A 20,577-nucleotide genomic window follows, 5' to 3' on the forward strand; every position below is an offset into this window, starting at 1 on the left:
AATTCAGCAAGTGTTGGTTCCTCACTTCCTCTTGGGACTCCTCACAGAGCTTGGGACTCAGCAGAGTTGGTACCCCTGGCTTAGGCAGTCCCTGGTCAGTGCTGCTGACCAGACTGCTCCACTGGGAAGGATGGCAGAGGCAGGAAAAGTGGCAGCAAACCACAACAGAACTTGGCTGGAGAGAGAGCTGGTCCCAACAATACAGCAATACATGACTTAATAGTCAAAGCACGAAAAGGACTCAGCTGAAATGACAAATCCCTACCATGTTACACATGTTAAATATCCCAGGAGCCAGGTTCCCCAGTGAGAGCTACCCATCTCCATGGCCGTGCTTGGTGTTAGGGGACCACCAGGGCAGCTGTAGACTGTGCACAGCCCTTCTGCATTCACTCCAGATAAGCTCAGCTCTGATCCTCCTACCTACACTCCCTGCTTCGAGAAGGAAAAGCAAGTGCAAACGCTGTAACATTCCCAGAACAGAGCCAGTCTCCCAAACTGCTCTGTATTTATGACTTTGCAAGGGTGAAACCAGCTCCAGTCTCCTTTTGGTGCCAGTCCCAGGAAACCCCCGCAGTGAAACAGAGGGCTGCACAGACGGCTGCCCCTCCATCCAAGTACAGCCATCCAAGCCCATCATGAATAACAAAGGACATTCTGACAGCCAAAACCGGTTTATGAAGTCCATGGCCCAAAAAGGAAGCTTTGAACTGAAGAGTGTCTCTGACACTCACAGACCTGCAGTGGGTTTGCAGGAGAAGTGTATTTTAACTGATCACGAGACTCATGTATCACCCCCTGACTTACATCCTTGCAGCACTTTACAAGGGTTCTGACCACCCTGTACAGCAAATCTCTGCTAAAGGAGAAATATTTAAAAAGTACCAAATACTCTGCAGAAATACATGGAGGGTTCTGGTTCTGCCAGATCAATTGGCATGAGCCCGTGTGACCCAAATGCCAGGGTGCTCATTTCAGCTGAGTGAAATCAGCATCCTCCCAGCCGACTGCGTCAGCTTTTAGAGCTGCTGTAACATTTCCTGGGCAATCCTGATTCAATTGCACCTACCTCCCATTTCTGCAAAAGCCCAAGATGACTGCACGTGGGGTGTTGTAATGCTGCCTCAGCAGGAGGAGGATGTTGCGTTGGTGGAGAGCAGAACAGCTCGTCCAGAAGCACAAGCAAAGCAGGGATTTTCCTAGCGAGCAGCAGAGATCCATGCCTTCCCCAGGCACTCCTGCTACCTAGGGCTTAGTGGAGGAGACCTAGGCTGCGTATTCTTTTTCCTTTGCTGTTTCCCCTTTGCTCACCACTTCTACCCAGCCCCTGTTAGCCAGGATGGGACATCCCCTGCTGAAGATCACAGCCTACTGTGAGTGCCTGCAGCCCTTGGGCAGCCCAAGGAGAAGAACCTCCCAGGCTTCAGCCACTGCACTGAAATGAACCTTGCCAGAGTGCACGTTGTGAATCCGGCCACAATAATTCAGTGTGGTCCAAGAGAGAACGACACAAGAGCTGTTCATCTGCTCGGGGTATATTGTAACTGCTTGTTTGCCAGCACTGCAGAGGGACAAGGGTTCATGGGGGGACTTGTCAAACCCCTGCACAGCCCTTATTTCTGAACATTTCCCCCATAAAACTAGCTCCTGTTCTTTCTTCCCTCCCCCCTTCCACTCGCCTCCTGCAAATCATGCTGTCTCCTTCCACCCCCAAATAGGAAGTCCGGAGACGAGACATGCACAATCTGCCTCTTCACAAGAGCCGGGCTGAACGAGTGCCAGAGGAGCTTCGAGCATGACAACATATTTCCTGTCAGGAAAGTGAGTCAGTGAGACGGGTATCAGAGCTCCTCTTACTCTAGAAGTTCCCCTCTCCCCTTGCATTGCTGAGACATGAGTCAGAATTGGAGAGCTGAATCTCAGTCCCCTTCAGATCCAACCACGAATAACAGAGTTCAGGTTCAAGCCCGGGCTCTTCCAGCAACTCAGTGACAAGGCAGCTCCATGGGCCGAGCCCTGGTTTCGTCCCTCACAGAAGGGCAATAACGATACTGACCAAGGGCACAGAATGAGTTTGCAAAGCACTTTTAGGTCGAGGTGATGTTGCTATTTGCTAAGGCACCTGTTCACACCACACTGGTCGTCTCTACACAGAGCACTGCATAACACCCAACCAGAACTAACACTGTGTTCGTGCATTTTGCAAAAGTATTTTACACACAACCATTTAATCCAGAAATACTGCAAATACTTAAAGCTCACTGCAGATAGCTTTCCTCTCTGCACAGTAAGTGGGCAGGTCCATCACATGCCATGTCCTTACCTGAGCCTCTGCCGAGGGTGACCATGGACAGCCAGAGTGAAACCAGCAGGACACTGACCATCTTCATCCTGGGAGACAAAGCACACAGACCTGGTTATTTGACACTTTTACCACTGCAGGCCATGTTTTTAACTCTGAGTATATGTGCTTATCCCTCCACCCACCCAGTGATCCTTTAATTCTGGCATGTCCCTGTTTTATTTCATTAAGATTCCTTGACAACAGCACCCACGTGGCAGCCTGCAGGCAGCTCGCCAAACTGGGGAGGTGATGGCTCTGAAGAGGACAGCCCAGCTCACTGACTTAAGTCACCCGAATAGTCTACATCCAGGAGCACAAGGAGTTAAATGGACACTTGTAGGCTAGAAATCCCAAGCTTTGACTCCCTAAAGAAGGTCCTTTGCCAAGACCTCCTTCTGCTCATCTCTAAGAACAAGTGCAGAGAGCACTCGCGGTGGCTGTGGCACATCTACACTGAGCACGTGTTCGACAATTTGACAGGACGGCCACACCAGCGCAGTCCAAATTGGCAGGGTCTGCTGCCAGTGACCTGCAAAGGGGCTGGCTGCCAGAGACTGCTTCAGCCTGTTCCTGCAGGCAGTGGAGGCATGACAAGGCCTCACCAGCTCTTCCCAGTCAAACCCTCCTTGGAACTTGCAGGAGTAAACAAGAACCAGGTTTGTACGCTTTTCAGAAACAATCTAAACAAAAGCTTACACTTTCTAAGCAGCAGAGATAGCAAAAAAACAAGCCCAAACTTTTCCATTCCCACTACAGAACACAATTTCCTGTAATTTGAGATAAATGTATACTGCCAGAGTTTCACTGGCTGCCCGCTCCAGTATTTGGCATTCGGCTCTCAGAGCTGCTCACTCACTGGAATTAAATTTCCCTCTGTTTCTAGGTCTTTCAGCAATTTATAAGCTGGTAGTCATGAAAACTGACATCTACTGGATGCTCTCATTAAAGGGGTTAAGGTCACATTTGATATTCCTGGGTGCTGTCAGATCACAAAGGGAGAAGAGATGGTTAAAAGGCTGAACTTCATCAAAGCATCTCAGCTCTGCCAGGCAGATGCAGGAGAGAGCATGGTGATACTGTCAGGAATGTGCTCACGAGATGACAGAGAAACCTGCTCCATCAGGGTGTGTTAAAAGTGTGGGGGGAGAAGCCACAGAGCTCCCTTAAACATGTCCCTCAAAAACCTGTCCAGAATACATGCAGTACACAGAAGGGCTTTGAGCATAAGCAGAGAACACCTAAGATTGTACAGATTGCAGAGATTAACAAGAATGCGACACGTGAACTACACTACTCAAAACCCAGCAGCGGATATTGAATCCCTCCTTTTCAGTGCTTACATCTGAAAAGCCTTTGTGCGATGCCTTCCCTCTGCTGGGCTCATCTCAAAGAGACAAAGGAAATCTGAAGCATGCCTGTTCTTCCCTGCACAGCCCATGGGAAGGGCTGCACACTGCCTCTGAAGCCATCAGGCTTTCAAAAATGGTCAAGAAGCAGGGAAGAAAGTGAGATTTTTTTTTCCCTGGGGTCCAGCTGAGAGGGTTGATCATCCCTTACCACCCTCCTCCAAATTAAAATGCCAGCTGCTTATCAAACCTCTCTCCATTGCCACCTACAACCAGCTCCCAATGTTACTTAAGACTCCATAGGGAAGAAACAACATTAAGTACTCCTACTCCTTGGAAATGCTGAAGAAAGATAAAACATCTTTACACCATCAGATTGGACAGAGAGATCCAACATGCTGCACCTCTGGTAGGAATTTAGGAACTTTTGGTAATTGAGATGCTTGAAGACAGGGTGTGTAAACAGTGGTGGGGAATCATTCCCATAATAAAGATCCTTCATGGTTCCCTCTCCATTTGTCATTAGCTAAAATGCACAGCGTGTCCTAACTCACCCTTATTTTCCAGTGAGCCTCTCCTGCATTTCACTCAGATCAAACTGAATTCAGCCCTGAAGCAAGCAGGAACAACTACTGACTTTGGATGAGCTTCCCTTGTATTGAGCAAGGCCATTTGTGTGGCCTGAGGCCAAAATAAACTACTACATTTCACTCGGTGATACATGAACTCTGCAGCGAGCTAATATTTACATCCATTAGCTATGCTCACAGGAACATGCTCCTTTCAACTGTCTCCCAGAGCCACCAGGTTTCTGTTCCCGTGAGCAAGGTATCCAAGATTTCCATGCTCTGTCTGCTAGTAGGAAAATCCTTTTTTTCTTGCTCTACCCAGCTATAAAATCAGAAGCCTTACACACAGAGTGATTTACTTCTGGTTCATTCCAGGCGTTCCAGAGATCTTAGCAGTGGAGACAGATGGACACTGAGCCTGTCAGATTACAGCAATTTCTCCATTACAGAAAAGGGACACAGTTGACCACAGCCCTGGCTGCTCTCACTCTATACAAAATGAAAGGGGCCATGGAAGGGACACGCACAGAGTCAAGGGCTGGTCAAGGGGAGGCATCACAACCTCCTGGATGCCCTGACCATGCCAGCATTTACCAGTCCAGCTCCATTCCTGTGACGCATGATTACTCAAAAAAAACCCCAAAACCAAATAGCCCCAAAGCTGTGATGTCCCCCTAATAAAAAGGTCTTCCCACAGCAGTCCTGTGGTGACACAGGAGAAGAGCATTGCATTCTGTTGCAGAGAGGGGTGGGTTTTGTAATGCCCTTAAGAACCTGACATCACAGGACTACAACCCACTCTGGTCTTGCCAGGAACTGGAAGAGTTTTCTCAGCCTTTCCCAGCAACCTGCTTCTGTGTTTCGTAACAGGACAGAGCATGTTGCCATTTTTCCTGCTGTAATGCAATTCCAGTGCTGTCTGATGAACTTCTTGTGCAATTCCGCAGCACTGCAACAAAATGCCAGCGTCTGTGGCTGCAACCAAATGAGCCAGAGGCCAGGGAGTGCAAACCCAGGCTGCAGCAGAGGGCTTCACCCAACTGCATCCACCCAGTGCAAATAAAAGTAAAAGGAAATGCTAAAGGGAGCCAGGAATAAAATCAGTGAGCAGGAGAGCTTACCAGCTCAGAAACCACACTGCAGCTAGAAAGCAGGCAATCAGAGCAGCCAGAAGGCAGCTGGAGAGCTCTGATACATCCTCAGCACTCCAGGAACTTCTCACGAGACCAATATACTCTGAGGTGTTCTTAATGTCTCCATAAATTAACATTTTAATAATAATTCATAGAGTGGTTAGGGAAAATGATCCATCACAGCCCTTGCTAGAATTTTTTTTAAAATAACTTAACTTGAAATGTTCACTTTCTTTCAAATCAGAAATTGTTCCCCTTCCTGAGCACTTTTTTCTTCAAACTTTAACCTTCTGTCTACTGAGGAGCAAAGAAAAGTGGGATGGGGAAAAACACAATCATGGAAGTGTCTCCTGCTCTTAAAAGCTAAGGGGGTGGAAAGGTTTGGTTTTTTCATTTGATACTGGTCAAAAGTGGGTTTTATGTCAGAAACAACATTAATATTTTCATATAAAACAGCCCTTAATAAAACATCCTTGCCAAACAGACCTCAGCAAGGCATCATTCCTCCTGCCTCTAGCAGCATGGACCCCACAAAGCCCACGCACTTTCCAAACAATTATAAAACAAAAGACAGACGTCAAGTACTTAACGAAGAGAACTGCACTCAGTCTAAGTACTGCACACCTATTCTCAAAGACACTGTACCAATTCCTCAGAACAATGCTGCATTTTCCAAGAAAAATGCCTTTGTCCCTCCTATCCATAGGCCTCTAGGGAGAGCTGATAGGTTTTTTGCTTTTCACTGAGAACTCACACTATGGCCTGCAGAACAAAAGCGCTCTTCAGAACCTTGCCACTAAGTGCTCTGACTGAAAGGGCATTTAAAACAAAGCAGTTTCTGAAAGAGGAAATAAATAACTTGAGCCAAAGCAGGTTTTACGTGCTATTTTCCTTCTGTAATTCTGTCCCAACTCAAAAGAATTTGAGAGCCCCAAAAAATGGGATGCAGACACAGGAAGGCTAGCAAAATCCAGAGTGGGCTAGCTTAGAAAATGCTTTGGTTCTATGCCACACGGACTTGGAGATGAAGGTTGATTGATGGGCTGCAGAGCAGAGCTGGTGCCCAGGAAAGGGGCACAGCTCTCTGCTCACAGTCACAGCATGCCCACGAGCCCTGGGTCCCTGCATCATCACACAGCAGCTTTAGAGAAGGCTGCTCGATGAGTTTGCTGGGTTTTCTTATGGGGAAAAAACCAGATGTAAAGTTCAAGTAAATTCAAAGAATCCAAAAGGCAGAAAAGGGCAGCCTGAAAAAGCAGCTGCAGAAAAGTAACAGCAAAAACACTAATGGAAAATGGGAAAAGGCCCTTCAGCCCTCCAGGAAACACTTTTGCTTTTCAGTATGTGCAGGAGTAAGTCAGACAAAAGGAGGAATTACTGTAGCATAAACCATCTTGGTGCCATTTATCCAGGGTTTGCACAGTGTCTCTCTTACCCTACTTCTCCCCCAGAGGCCACGTGGGCACTGCCCGACACTGTCCCACTCTGTCCTGCCCAAAGGGGAGCCTCTCCTGCAGAGAACTGGTCAGTCCCAGGGACAGCCCTCCAGAGGAACCAAATGTGACACCGAAATCTCTGGAGACCTGGGCAGAAAGACAGGCCATGGGTTTTGGAAGTCCAGCCTTTACTCCCCAGGAGGAATAACCACATTCGTTACAATTTTCATCTGCAGATGGCTCCCAGGAACGGAGCAGGGAGGAATCCAGCAGCAGTCTGACGATGAGCACCGTAAGCAGCACACAGCACTCTCCCTGCTCTCATGCATGCTATGCCACACTCATCACTTCAAACACAGGCACATTGACCAGAGGGCCCCCAGTGCTGTCCTCAGAAAAAACATTCGCATCTCTCCTGAGGGCAGGGAGCCCAATTTGTCTTGGCAGCAGCTCCTGGGCACATTTCAGCAGGAATAAGCAGGGCTGAAGCTGCCCTGCAATCAGGGATATCACAAGAGCCATAGGTGTGACCCAGTCACTGTATCTGCTGGTGACACATCCAAGGCAGGGACCTGCAAAATCAATGCTGGAGTCCCACCTGTGCCAGGGTAGCTGCCAGGTCACCAGGCCACCGCACGCCTGACAGCAGAGAGGGCTGAAAGAAATCTGCTCTGAAATGTTTCTATTACAAAAGTAATTTATGTCATCAGAACCAAAGGAAATGCTGAAATTTGAGCAGCCTGAAAGCTTTTCACCAGCTAGAATCACAGCAGATATTACACACCTGCTTTTGCAGAGGGAAAAAAAAAATTAAACTAGTGGGAATCAGATGGAAAGTTGCCCTGGTGAGAGATGTCTCCTGTCACTAGTACAAAGGATTTTCTGGCTTGCTTGGCCAGACTTGGCCATTGGCACACAGAACCTGGAAGCACTGGCTCCCAGCACTGGGCAGTTACAGTGCTCACACACAGCTTTACACCCAGGGCTACTGAGTACCCTGAAGGGAGAAAAAAACAAACCAAAACCAAACACACAACAAGGAAATCTGGAAATAGTCTCCTTAATCAGCAGCTCAACCAGCTCACTGCCAGCCAAGGACATGACACCAGGCATCCAAGGTGGCTCCATTTGCTTGTTACCCACCACAGCCCCTCCCTGGCTTCCTACCTGCACATCCAGGCCAAGGGCTGCAGCCTGATGGCTTTTTAATAATTACTTTTTATGAAATCCCCAACATGGAGATGAACAAGCTCAGCAGTGTGATGCTCCAGAGTCACCATGGGAGGTGATCCCAAGCTATTTCTCCTTCAACGGAGCAGCATAAATTGCAGAAGCAAGACTGCCCTTCCAAGAGCACCAAGAGCTCCTGAGGGCAGAGCTGGCAGCAGCCTCTCCTCAAGCTCAGAGGCTCGGGGAGAAGTGTGGAGACTTTCATTCACAGTGAGTCATTCCTGGGAGCTTCCTTGGTAGTGCAAGATTTGCCTCTGCCAGTGCCAGTGTTTGGGACATGGAGGTGAGATTTCCAGGCAGGGAATTTGTGAGTTGCTATTGGCATTTAGATACCATTTCCTGGCACCCTTTCGGCTCAACAGATTTAATGCTAACAATGAGAATTCAGAGGAAGAAGCCTTTTTTCTCCCTCTCAAAAGAAAAAAAGTGCAATCTAGGCATGCAGAGAGAAGTGGAGGGGGGGCTTGAAAATGTACCTGAAGAGATTTGGCATCCCCTGCTTCCCTTTGCAGTTTTCCTGGGGTCCTCTAAGGACTCGGAAAAGCAGAAGTGCTACAGATCTTGCACACTGCTCTGCTGGAATCCAGGGTGCCACTGATTATACTCTGCCACCAATTTAACGGGCAGAGCACGCTGCATTTCATACACAGAAAATAAATGAGCTCCCTGTCACCTCTAAAAAATATGCACACCTGGACAAGTCAAATAAGAGCTGGGACTACTGCCTAGAGATCTGTGGAGTGGGCTGGAGAGGGGCAGGTAGAGCCACAGCTATAAAATCAAACAGCATGGATTACAAATGGATCCATGCTGGCCACTGAGCAGTTCAAACACTAAGCTACAAGAGCACTTCTGTGCTCAAGCAAAAGGTATCCAGCTAAGATAGTCTATTTTTTGAGTGTGAATAGCCAGGGAATGAAAAGTTCCCAACAGTGCTTCAAAGAGAGCTGAGATCTTCCATGAAGCCAGACACAATGCTTCTATTTTGGACAACTCTGTTACAGTGAAAGGAGAGTTCTGAGAAACATGCACATATTGCGCTACCACAAAATAAACTGACAAACTAATCTTTACACAGAAAAAAAGAAATCTGCAATCAGCGTGGCTCAAAGACCAGAGAAGACTTAAGGAATCCAAAGGGAGATCCCTCCCTCACTGGAAAAGCTCCAATTAACTGTCATGGAGCACTTGGAGACATCTGACAACGTGCATTTAAATACTCATTCTGCCTACTGACCTTTTTAATGGTTTTACAGAGTAAGCAGCTCCACTACCCTCCCTAGGAGGTTGTTCCACTGCCCCAGTGGACACAGCAGCACATCCACACTGTGCAACAGATTGCACAGCAGCAGCCCCAAGCTCGCTCAGCACAAGTCTCTAAATCCAGAGAATACAATGCAGCTTCAAGCAGGTTTTCAGATGGGTTTAATGCCTTTTTCAGGACAGGTCCAGGACTCTCAAACCCCAGAACAGCTTTCTCAGGAGCCTTGCAAGCCCAGCCCGGTCCAGCCAGTGCCCTGCAGTCCCACTCCGCATCCTCCCTGTCACACCAGGGGCTGCATCCAGGCCTGCTCAGCACCACCTGGAACAGGCTCTCAGAGTAAAAAACACTCCAAAAGCTTTTTTCCTTAAGTTCAAGCCCTTGCTGCCAGCTACATACCTGCTCCTTCACTTCATCTCCCCCCCTCACATCAGTATGGGCTTGAGGACCAGATTCCCAGGATAGCTGCTATATATTCAGACAACATCTTTCCCTTCCTGTTCCTCCAGAGAGGGACACAACAGGCATAAATCCTCCAAGCACCACCACGCTCCAGAGCACATCATCACTGTCTTCCCCTCCCAACAATCTGCTTTCCTCTGGTGCCACAAATTCCTCAGGCAGCTGCAGTGTCTCCAGCACCACTATCAGGTTTACCCATGCTGCTGCCAGCGAGGAAGCCCCAGCTCTTCCTGATGCATAAGAGAATGATCTCCTCAAGTGACTCTGGGTATCCTGGGATGAGCAACATATTCAAGGGTAAAATCAAATCAGAGGAGTTTTTCAAGTTTGGTCCACACAGCATTTTCACACCTGGTACTTATATTAATCATGTTAATTTAATCCCATTTAACCTTATAAGTAAAAGCAAACAAGAGTAAGACATCAAGATGCCTCAATCCCTGTCCTGCAGCTCAGACAGGCTGCTCCAAGTGTGCTTTACACATCAATCGATTTAAAGCAATATAAAAATAGAAAGGCCAGGAGCTACCAGCCTCCCCCAGGACAGCACCCCACTTAAAAACAGTTCTCCTGATATTCTTCCAGCCCTCCACATTCCCAACCCACCCACTCGGTCCTCCTGGTGACTATCAGAGCAGCTTTCTTTTGCATACCTGTCCCTTTCTGGTCAGCACAGGATGGCTGCATTCTGCAAAGGGGACTAGAAAAAGCTGTGTACACACAGAAAAAAGGAGGAAAAGAGAAACAGGAATGAGACAATCCTTCCCCCCATCTATTGCTTTTGCATGTCTCTAACATTTCCCTCTGCAAATATTCTGTTGCACCATCACAGGGAACTTCTCAGGCTCTGCCTGCAGTGGCCCCCTCAGTGCAGCTTGAAATTCAACCTTCAAAGAACAGCACCCTGAAATTTGAAGTCCAGGAGCCTCCTTTGAGAAAGTCTGCTCTGTGACCCACAGCACCTACACAGTGGGAATGCTGAGACAGAGCTGAAGGCAGCAGTATGCTGTGATTGTCATCAATATTAATTATTTGGGGAGAATATGATTGATCTCACAAGGGCAATGAATTCATTTCTTCAGCTGAATGACAAACAAAAGGCAATACATGCACTGCTGACATTTCCAAAGGCTACAAGGAAGAGACACAAGGAAATACTGCTATGCACTAAAGCCCCGCTGCAAAGGGCCAAAAATCTGAGAAGCCTCTGAAATTTTCACTTCTGAGCACTTTCAGTGCAGGAAATGGATGCCTTCATATTCTCAAATCTGTGTGGACCCCAGCCCTGGGCTGGCTCACCTCTTTGCTTTGAGAGGAAGTAATCACTGAGTGTCTTTGGAAAGTTGGGTGTCGTGGTTTGACACTGGCCCAATGCCAGGCACCCATAAAAGCCACTCGCTCACCCTCTCCTGCTACAGCTGGGCAGAGGAGAGAAAAATTAATGAAGGGTTCATGAGTTGAGATAAGGACCAGGAAAAAACACTCCAAGGGCAAAACAGGCTCAGCTTAGAAGTACATAGTGAATTTATTGCTAACAGAGTCAGAGGAGGATAATGAGAAGTAAAACAAGCCCTTAAAAAACACCTTTCTTCCTCCAACCTCTCCCTCCTTCCCACCGACAGTGCAGGGAGACAGGGCATGGGGGTTTGGTCAGTTCATCACCGAGATTTTCTCCTGCTGCTCTGGGAGAGGAGTTCCTCCCCTGCTGCACCGTGGGGTCTCTCCCACGGGAGACAGTTCTCCATGAACTTCTCCAATGTGGCTCCACTCTCAGGAGCAGCAGCCACACCGCACCTGCTGCAGCCTGAGCCCCTCCCAGGGGCACACAGCCCTCCCAAACCTGCTGTGCCCCTGGGTCTCTCTTTCCACGGGGTGCAGTCCCTCAGGGACAGGATGCTCCAGCCTGGGAGCAGGGCCCTCTCTCTCCACTGGGTCTCCCACTGGATCACAGCCTCCTCCAGGTGTGGGCACCTCCACCATGGGCTGTGGGTGGATCTCTGCATCCCCCTGGATCCCCATGGGCTGAGGGTGGATCTCTGCATCCCCATGGATCCCCAGGGGCTGAGGGTGGATCTCTGCATCCCCATGGATCCCCAGGGGCTGCGGGTGGATCTCTGCATCCCCCGGGGATCCCCATGGACTGCAGGGGCACAGCTGTTTCACCATGGTCCTCACCATGGCCTGCAGAGGAACCTCAGCTCCAGTGCCTGGAGCACCTCCTGCCCCTCCTTCTCCACTGACCTTGGTGTCGCCAGGTTGTTTTCCCTCACATGTTCTCACCTCCTTCTCTTCTCTGGCTGGAATTAAAACTGCATGTGCCCCACTTTGTCTTGATCCTCCTCCCAAACATGTTATCACAGAGGCACCACCAATCTCTGCAACTGGCCCAGCCTTGGCCAGCAGCACGTCCATCAGGGATTGGCTCTGCTGGACATGGTGGAAGCCTCTAGCAGCCTCCCACAGAAGCCACCTCTGTGGCCCCCTGCCACCAAAAACCAGGCTGTGCAAACCAACACAGTTTGGTTGAGTTTCCCTCCTGCTCTTTGACACTTCATGTCAGCAACTACAGAGTCATTGAACCTGTCAGATAAGAGGGGAAAAAAATCTTATAAGAGGGAAACATTACCCTCCTGACTATGAAATGCAAGGTACAGCTCCCCTGTGCAATGGGAGAAAAGGATGACACAACCAGCCTGGAGAAAAGCGTTTCTATCTCTCCATGGCCTGGGGTCAGGGAGTCTGTATGTGCGAAGCCTCCCAAGGAGACACAGTCAAACAGCCTCCCTAAATTCCACCAAGCAACATGAGAGAGGACAAGGAAGGAGGAGAAAGGTAAATGCACTGAAACTGTGGCTATTTTTTCAGGAGAATGGATATGGAGGAAATACCATCCCAGTCCACAGGGATGTTATTCCAATGGAGTCTGAGTTCTACCCTTCAGTCACACCAACACATCAGCTCAAATGCAACCAGCACAATTTGCTAGAACAAAACATTTTGGGATCCAGCAGCCCATCCATGCTCATTCAGAGAGGAGGGGTGCCCTCAAGACCCCCACAGCCTGCCAGCTGGGCAGCAATATCCTCCTCCCACTACCCAGATCCCTCTTAAAAACAAGGACTGGGAGGTATCTGTGCTTGAAGGAAGAGGGGCTATTTCTCAACAGAACAAATCCCATTATTTGTATTAGAGTGAATTTGCATGGGTCTTACTGTCAAAACAAGTACTTTTTTTTACATATCTCAGAGCTTTGACTCAACAGACTGCTAATAAATTCATGTAGGTGGGGCCCTGGATGCTACTATGGTGGGAGGGAGGTGAGGTTTTACTTCTTGCAACAGGACTAACCTGAGAAAAAATAACTAGAAATTTGGACTCCTTGCACTGAAAAAAAATAACTAGAAATCTGGACTCCTTACACTGCCATTTACTAGGCTCCTGTAAGTCTCTAAGGTTGAAGATTTTAAAAAAATCTCTAGTTTAGGGTAGAAATATGAGTTTCTGGCTAATGCACATGAAACCCATATGTAGGCATCAATCATCAAATGCAGTGCATGAAAAACTGTAGTACCTCCCTGATAATCAGGCATTAGAAAACTTCTAAACGGCTGTCCCCTGAACCGAGTGCATTAGTAGAGGCTTCTGAAATCTGTGCCTCTGTTTCCCCAGTCACATTTAGAACAGCCTCCCCCCACCTCACACCACAGCAGTGCATCTTAAAAGTCTCTAAAGTGCTTAGAGATGCTGAGATGAAAGATAACATATGAGTGCAAAGTATGGATTAATTCCCTGAGCTCAGCAGTCAGTGGAGCTGATGGGGCTAAAAGAAACACATATCCACCACAAAAAAACTGGGGTTCTGAGCCTGTCTTATATAGTAACTACTTAAGCAACAGTTCCCTTGGAACAAGTCGTTTTGGGACCGGTTAGTTGGGCACATGGAGCCGCAGCAGGCAGGAAACAGAGAAATGCAATATACTACTACAAAAAATAGATGCTTTTCCAGAAGGTCTTCAACCTGTTCCTATAGAATTTGGCGGTGGGATTTAAACTCGTTTTAGTTAGAGCTGTTCACATTTTAGCAACGACCACATAAAGAACATGGCCAAACGCAATTTGAAAAGCTATTTCCATTTCTGTTTGTTTTTATAAATTATTAAAAATCCAGTTTAAATAGTGCAAAGAAAACTTTAAATTGAGCAAGATAAGTTCTGGCATCTTTCCAAGTAGAAGGCAAACCCCAAAACGTTACTGCAAATCCAACAGATGGGAGTTATTTTTCACTCTTCAAAATTTCATTCCTTTGCACCGAGATTAACTGTAATTAGCTCTTTATTTACATTTAAGACAAAAAGTAAAATGATAAAGAAAGGCAAGCATAACCACAACTCACAGGCAGAAAAAGGCCAAAACCAAAAACCAACAAAAATTCCCTCTGAGAGGAAAACATGTCTTTCTCGCCAAGCAGCATAATTGTTACAAATATACAGTTAAACAACTCCACAGCATCCTGTCAGCACTAAGGATAAACATTTAAGTCACAGTTTTGCAAGCTTTTACACACAAATTGATCAAATACCTAAGAATCATCCTTGGAACACTGGAAAAATCTCACATCCCTCTAAATGAGCAGCATCAGGCCTAAGAGAGGCAAGATACTCCACTTTTATTTCAGTCACGCAAGGGATTAAACAAAACTGTGAGGAAAACAAACAAACAAAAGCAAACCCAGCAGCTTTCCCAGGTAAAGAGACAGGTATTAAAACTTACTCTTTTTTTTCTTTACTCTTTTTTCAAAGCCCTCTTCTAATTCTGATAACACCTCGGCTTAGTAAAGCTGAAGAGGTTTCTTAAGTGTTTGTGTAAGTGCATGATTCACGTTGCATCATGTTTCAGCTGCAGCACAGCAAAGCTGTCCAGGGAGCTGCATGGGGAGTCCAACTCCAGCCTCGGACCTGCACCACGGAGCTCCCACCTGCACCCAGAGAGCCCCTGACCCGTGGCCACAGCCAACACTGCAAGGGTTAAACAGCAGAGCTTGCCCAGCCTTCCCTAAACAAGCTGTTAGCAACAAAAAAAAAGAGTGAGCAGGCCTGAAGACAGCCTCAAATGCTTCTGAACCGACTGGAGACTTGGCCATGGCAGCTGAGGGGTCTCAATTCCCATGATGGACATCGGACGGGAGTGCTGGAGCATCCAGTGCTCCTGCCAGGCACGGTAATGGGTCTCCTTCTGTGGGCACCTAGAGAGAGATGGGAAGAGCTGGTAGCTCTTGATGGCCCCACTCTGCGTGGGATTTCCAAACTAATGGCTCTCTGGCACCTTCCTAGTGCTCCCAGGAGAAGGAGCCACCTACCACTTCCCTGATTGAGCCCAGGATACATGGAAATCTCATACTCTCTGCTGCAAATAGAGCGTTTAAGTTAACAGTCTCTTTCTGTTAACACATGTAAATGTAAAAAGACTCCATAAGAATCAATGTAACTTTTTCATATAAATATCAAGTCGACACATAACAAGACAGAGAAGAGGGAGGGAGAGAAGAGGAGGGAGAGAAGAAGGAGGGAGATCCAGACACCAGGGACCCTGAATCCACTCACTGCAAAAGTTAAGGACTGAAATAATTCTCATTTATTCATATGAGAAAGTGAAGCTCTCACTCTCTCACACTCTCTCCTTCTCTTTCCCTAATGCTCTCAGATACTTCTATCTTTAGCCAATTATCCCTGCTGTAATTTTCTTTAAATTGTAATTGGATAATCATCCAGACTCAGGGGAAACCTGTGTCAGAGGAATTCCTGGGGATATATTCCCATTTGATGAAACTGAGAGTTGTTAAATTGACAAAGGACTGACTAAAGACATGATTCCTCACTTGTAGTGAAAATACTGTTTAACAAGCAACTAATTTTAGAGAACCCTCTAACAAAATACATACACTTATACACTCATTTTCCTGCATTTTCTGCAAAATAAGACTCTGAATTTATGAATATCATGTTCTGTGCATGTGTCTTATTGGAACCTCTGAGGCTGAACACAGTAAACACTCTGGCCAAGATCGAAATTCCCTAAAGCGTAGGCACCATTTGAAGTAATTTCCCCAAATCAGTTCCCTTCCTGCACTCTCTGAGCTCATCTGGCTCAGCTGCGTGCAAAAGCCGCACACGGGCCAGCGCTGTGGCTAAGAAACGTCAGATTAGCCCTCTGCCTGGCAAAAGCACTGGTGTGGGGGGGAGAAATCCTAAAATACCTCCCAAAAGAAGCTGCTTTGTTCCAGTTGAGCAGTGAATCTCAGCCACACTGACGGTGGAGCAGAACAAAGCAGCTACAAACCGTGGATGCAAGAGCCCCACCTGCACACAGCCCCCGAGCACACGCAGGCTGTGGAGAAGGGTCAGCTCAAGCATGGCACACCTGACAGGCAGCTCTGCCTTCCTTCTGCCTTTGTATCTGTCCCACTTTGCCCAACCAGAGGAGCTCCAGCTCTCACTCACTGGGTACAGAGATGCCACTGGCCAGGCTGCATCAGCCTGGCAGCACAGAGGAGACAGGCTCTGCTCACAGGGGCAGCGAAATCCATGAGCTGTGTCAAGAGAAAGGGAGGGGAGGAATGAGGAGAGCAGGCAATGCCTGAACTGTGAGCTCTGCTGTAGAACGTGTTTCAGCTCCAAGATAACGTGGCGCTGTTCACAGATTTCAGCTTATATAGGCTTTTCCCTATTTCTATTTTTATTCCCAAAGCACTCCCCGTTACTGGATGATAAAAAAAAAAAAAAAAAGACATGAATGCATTCACATGCTGATATAATCTTCCTAACTGTCCACCTGGCTAATGCAACCTAAGAGCCAAGCTGGGGCACCTTCTCTTCCACACCACTAGCCACAAGGGCTTTGTGGCAAGTTTTTGCAAGTCAGAGTCTTGCTGAAATGGGAGGACACTTGACAAGAGACGGGACCCAGGACAGATGGGGAAAGAAATATGGATCATGTGCCTGCCAAAATAATCAACAGAGAAATCAAAACGTAAGTGAGAAGAAGGAATAAAACCACAAATGTTGGCCTCTTATTCTGAAGGAGTACAATGCTTCCTCCCTAGAGCTGGCATCTGGTTCATGCAGGTCTTGAAGGAATAAGGCTGGGACAAAATCCCTCTGCCTCATTCTTCCTATATGCTTATTTCAGAGCTTAAAATTACAGCTCTGAAGCCAGCAAGGAGGCATTTCCCACACCTCCTAGTATCCAGGCACCATCCAACCTACTGCCACACCACTCTCCCTATCTATGCGTGTTTTGGGGTGTCAGGTGTTTTTGGGATAGTGCTACCTGACCCAGGGGATGAGGCTGCTGGAGCCCAGAACAGGGCAGTACTCATCCCCACTGCATGTGCTCATGCATTCATGCTCAAATGCAGAATACCTGCACAAATCAACAGAGTCTGGAAGGGGAGAGCCCAGAAGTGTTCAGACACAAGCTTTCCTTCCACACTGTGGAGGGATCAGAGGACCTTCTGGACTCTGGGGAGGCATGGACAGACAGCAGCAAGCATCATATCACATGCAGACACTTTGAACTCAAGCTAGAAGCAGAGACGTGGAAAGCAATCCCAGGGCTGTGTGGATGCAGCCCTGCACCATGCAAGCCCTGCATGGAGGCATTGAGTGAGAAACATAACCTCTCACCCCACAGCCCTTCCTTCAGCTCCATGCAGCAGCTTCCTTCCTCCAGCACCACCTTCCCAGCTCAACATTTCCCGGTCACTGCAGTGCCCTGCAGCCTTCCACCACCCCAAGTCCTCACAGGCTTACTCTCCATGTCCCTCATTATCCTACATCCTTAACTGCTCCTCCAGACAAGGCGATCCCAGCAACAACACCATGCCTACTTCCAGAGAAGAAGAATATCTGGGTATTTGAGTTTAATCCTCTCTGCTTGCCCTCTCCTGCTCACCACAGGCAGGCAATGGAGACAGAAAGCAGGACCTTTTCCAGCATCAAGCCTGCCCACCCGAGAGCCTATGGGGTTGGAGTGATGCTCTCCATGAAAACAAGGGATGCTTTTCCTGCAAGGAATACAAGACAGCAAGTAAATCTTCCAGAGCTGCCAAATACAACCTGTTATAAATGGCCCTCTAAGTTATGAGATATAGACTCTCCACAGTACAGTTAATAAATAACAGCTCACAATCCTTCTAAGTATGGAAGCGTATGTTGGGTGACAGTTCTGCATGCCCGAGAGGGGCATGGTTAAAAATGGAGTGTCAGGAAAATAATACTTTTTAATTACAAAGGAGATAGGGTTTTTTAAAATATAAGGAGCCTGCTGCAATCTCCCAAATCCAGAAGTGAAAAGCCTTTCCTAGGACAAAAAACTGAATGCATGGAACAAAATCCATCATTTTATAAGAAAAAAAAGATCTGTAAAGCCAACCAGAATTTTATCCAAGCATTATAACCAGCTATTCACAAAACAGAGGTCAGGAGGAAAAGAGAGTGTGTGCATGTGAGAGGGCATTTATAATCCAGTTTACTGTGACATCCTAAGGCCCCAAGATCAGGGTTCTGTTGTGCCAAGCACTGTACAGGCACACTCCAAGAAACCAGCCCAGAGCGAGGAACAACCACTGCCACTGTAACAGGGGAAAGCGACACTGGCACAGAAAAGCAGTGAAGCCCTGATGGTTTCCTTTTTCCCCTTCTTTTTCAGGAAACAATTCCTACCATCCAGTTTCCCTCCAGATACCCCCCCAAACTGTTTCACATAAGGGGGCAGCTGCCCCCAACAAGCACAGCAAAGGCCATCTTGCTGCCAGCATCTAATCGCTTCCAGTCTATTTTCTTGGACATGTCTCTTCCACTTTATTTCTCTGCTACGGCTTAAGCCTGATTCCTTCCTCTCCCCACTTCCATTTCAGAGACCCTTTGACAGCAGAGAGCAGGTATCAGAGGCTCACGAATTTGCAATACGGGTGAAAATTAAAGTTGCATTTCTCAGTGCCTGTAGCGCTCCAGCCAGGAATACACAGATCTCCATGGCCAGGGGAGCGAATTAAAGCAAACCCCTCCGCATGTCGGGGACCGGGGGCACGGCCAGCGCGGCTGCAGGAGAAGCGGAGACAAACCCGCGGTCCCGCAGCTCGGCTCGGCCCCCGCACACCGAGGGATCGCCGAGGGTCCCCGAGGTCCGCGGGGGTCCCCGGTCCCGCGGCGACACCGGCACCACCGCGTCCGCTGCCGCCCCCGCTCCGCTCCCGCATCCCCGGCCTCGCACGCTCGCTCTCACCGTGCCCACCCGTCCTCCCTCGCCCGTGGCCGCCGGGCGCTGCTCCTCGGGCTCTCCCGAGCGGTTTCTCTTCTTTCTCTCCTATCTCCCCCCCGTGCCAGCCGAGGAGCGGGGGCCGCTGCCGGCTGCGCGCTGCCGCCGCCCGTCTCCTCCCGCGCACCCCGCGCCGGAGCTGGAATCCGCCTCCTCCGACTCAAACTTTCCCTTCGCGTGCGGGAAGTTCACGGTCGGGGCGGGGCGGGACAGGCTCCCTTGTCCCTTGTCCCTGCCCCCGCCCACAGGAACACGGGCGTCCCCCGCGCAGCCCCGCGCAGCGCGGCTCACCTGAGGACGAGGGGAGCGTACAGCTGTGCCCAGCGCGCCGCGCTCTCCTCTTCTTCCCCCTCTTCTTCCTCCTCTTCTGCGTTCTCGCCGCCGTCCCCGATCCGCGCCCCCGGGCTCCGCTCCGCCCCGCCCGCCCCTTTCCCCGCGGCCGCGCTCCGTGCGCGCTCGGGGCGGTCCCGCCGCCCGCGGCGGTCACTGCGGGGCAGCGGGTCGGAGCCGCCGGGCGCGGTGCCGGGGAAGGCACGGCTCCGTCCCTCGGAAGGCACGGCTCCGTCCCTCCCGCAGCTGGCGGCTCCGGCCGGGGGAGGCGGGGTGCGAGGCGGGGTGCGCGGGGCCACGGCTCCCTCTCCTGGCCGGAGCCGTCCTGCCGGCGCTCGCTGCCGGGGGCCGAGAGGCGCCCGGAGCCCTCGGAGCTGGCCCGGAGCCCTCGGAGCTGGCCCGGAGCCCTCGGAGCCGGCCCGCTGCCTCTTTCTGCGTGGAGCGGGCTGGCGCACACAGCCCTGCCGCTGCCGCAGCCCCTGCGCGCTTTGCGGGCCACCTGCCCCCCCGGAAAATAAAGTTTCCCATTCTCCCCTCTGGTGTGCTGCGACTCCTTCCCAGTAGTTTTCTCCCAGGGCTCCCTGGACATTCTGATGCCACCTCGTCCCGGAGAAGTGGCACCGTTTTTACTGTATGGCAGATGCAGCCTGGATGAGGCTGAAATTGTTGATGGATGAGGAATGGGCACCTGAAACAGGCTGCAAGGGCAGAGTCGGGGAGTCTGAGGAGTGGAGTAAAAACCTGCCGAGGTTTGGGCTAGCACCTGCTCCTGGAGAATGTGGCCAGCGATTATCAGTGCAGCCGCTAGCGTAGGAGTGCCCTTGCCCCAGTCCGTGAGGAAAGCTCATTGTCCTCTCAGGTTGGCCTGGAGTCTCTTCCATCCTGGCAGTGAGGAACCTGCCCTTATTGGTACTTTTATCACATCTTGGCAGGCTGACAGCAGAGTGAAGTGGCTGGACACAAAGCCTGTAGTGCTAAGGAAACTCCTGTCTGCTCAAAGTGCTGCAGCACTTCTTGGCACTATTGGCTACAACACCTGGACTGAGTTCAACACCTCAGTTGTTATCCTCAGAAGGTGATCCCAGGATATCTAGGAGGCCAAATTTCACCCCACCCCATGAAGCTCCTCTGTAACAAACCTGTCCTGAGGA

The 20,577-nt window shown here is 49.4% G+C and overlaps 1 protein-coding gene across 2 annotated transcripts in view; it reads right to left on the minus strand.

Moving 5' to 3' along the window:
• IL1RAP (interleukin 1 receptor accessory protein) overlaps window positions 1–19,478 on the minus strand; it is a gene marked incomplete at its 3' end in the record, with an annotated part of 49,462 nt that extends 29,984 nt beyond the window's left edge. For both annotated transcript variants that reach the window (XM_082288440.1, XM_082288441.1), the window contains exons 1-2: window positions 19,388–19,478; window positions 2,324–2,391 (exon numbers count right to left, since the gene is read on the minus strand). In XM_082288440.1, coding sequence (XP_082144566.1) covers window positions 2,324–2,390 — 67 coding nt within the window. In that variant the 5' untranslated portion in view covers window position 2,391; window positions 19,388–19,478. The remainder of the gene's footprint in view (window positions 1–2,323; window positions 2,392–19,387) is intronic.
• Between the last annotated feature and the right edge of the window lie 1,099 nt (window positions 19,479–20,577).

The sequence above is a fragment of the Coloeus monedula genome, assembly GCF_965178545.1.
Source record: "Coloeus monedula genome assembly, chromosome: 10".
NCBI lineage: Eukaryota > Metazoa > Chordata > Aves > Passeriformes > Corvidae > Coloeus > Coloeus monedula.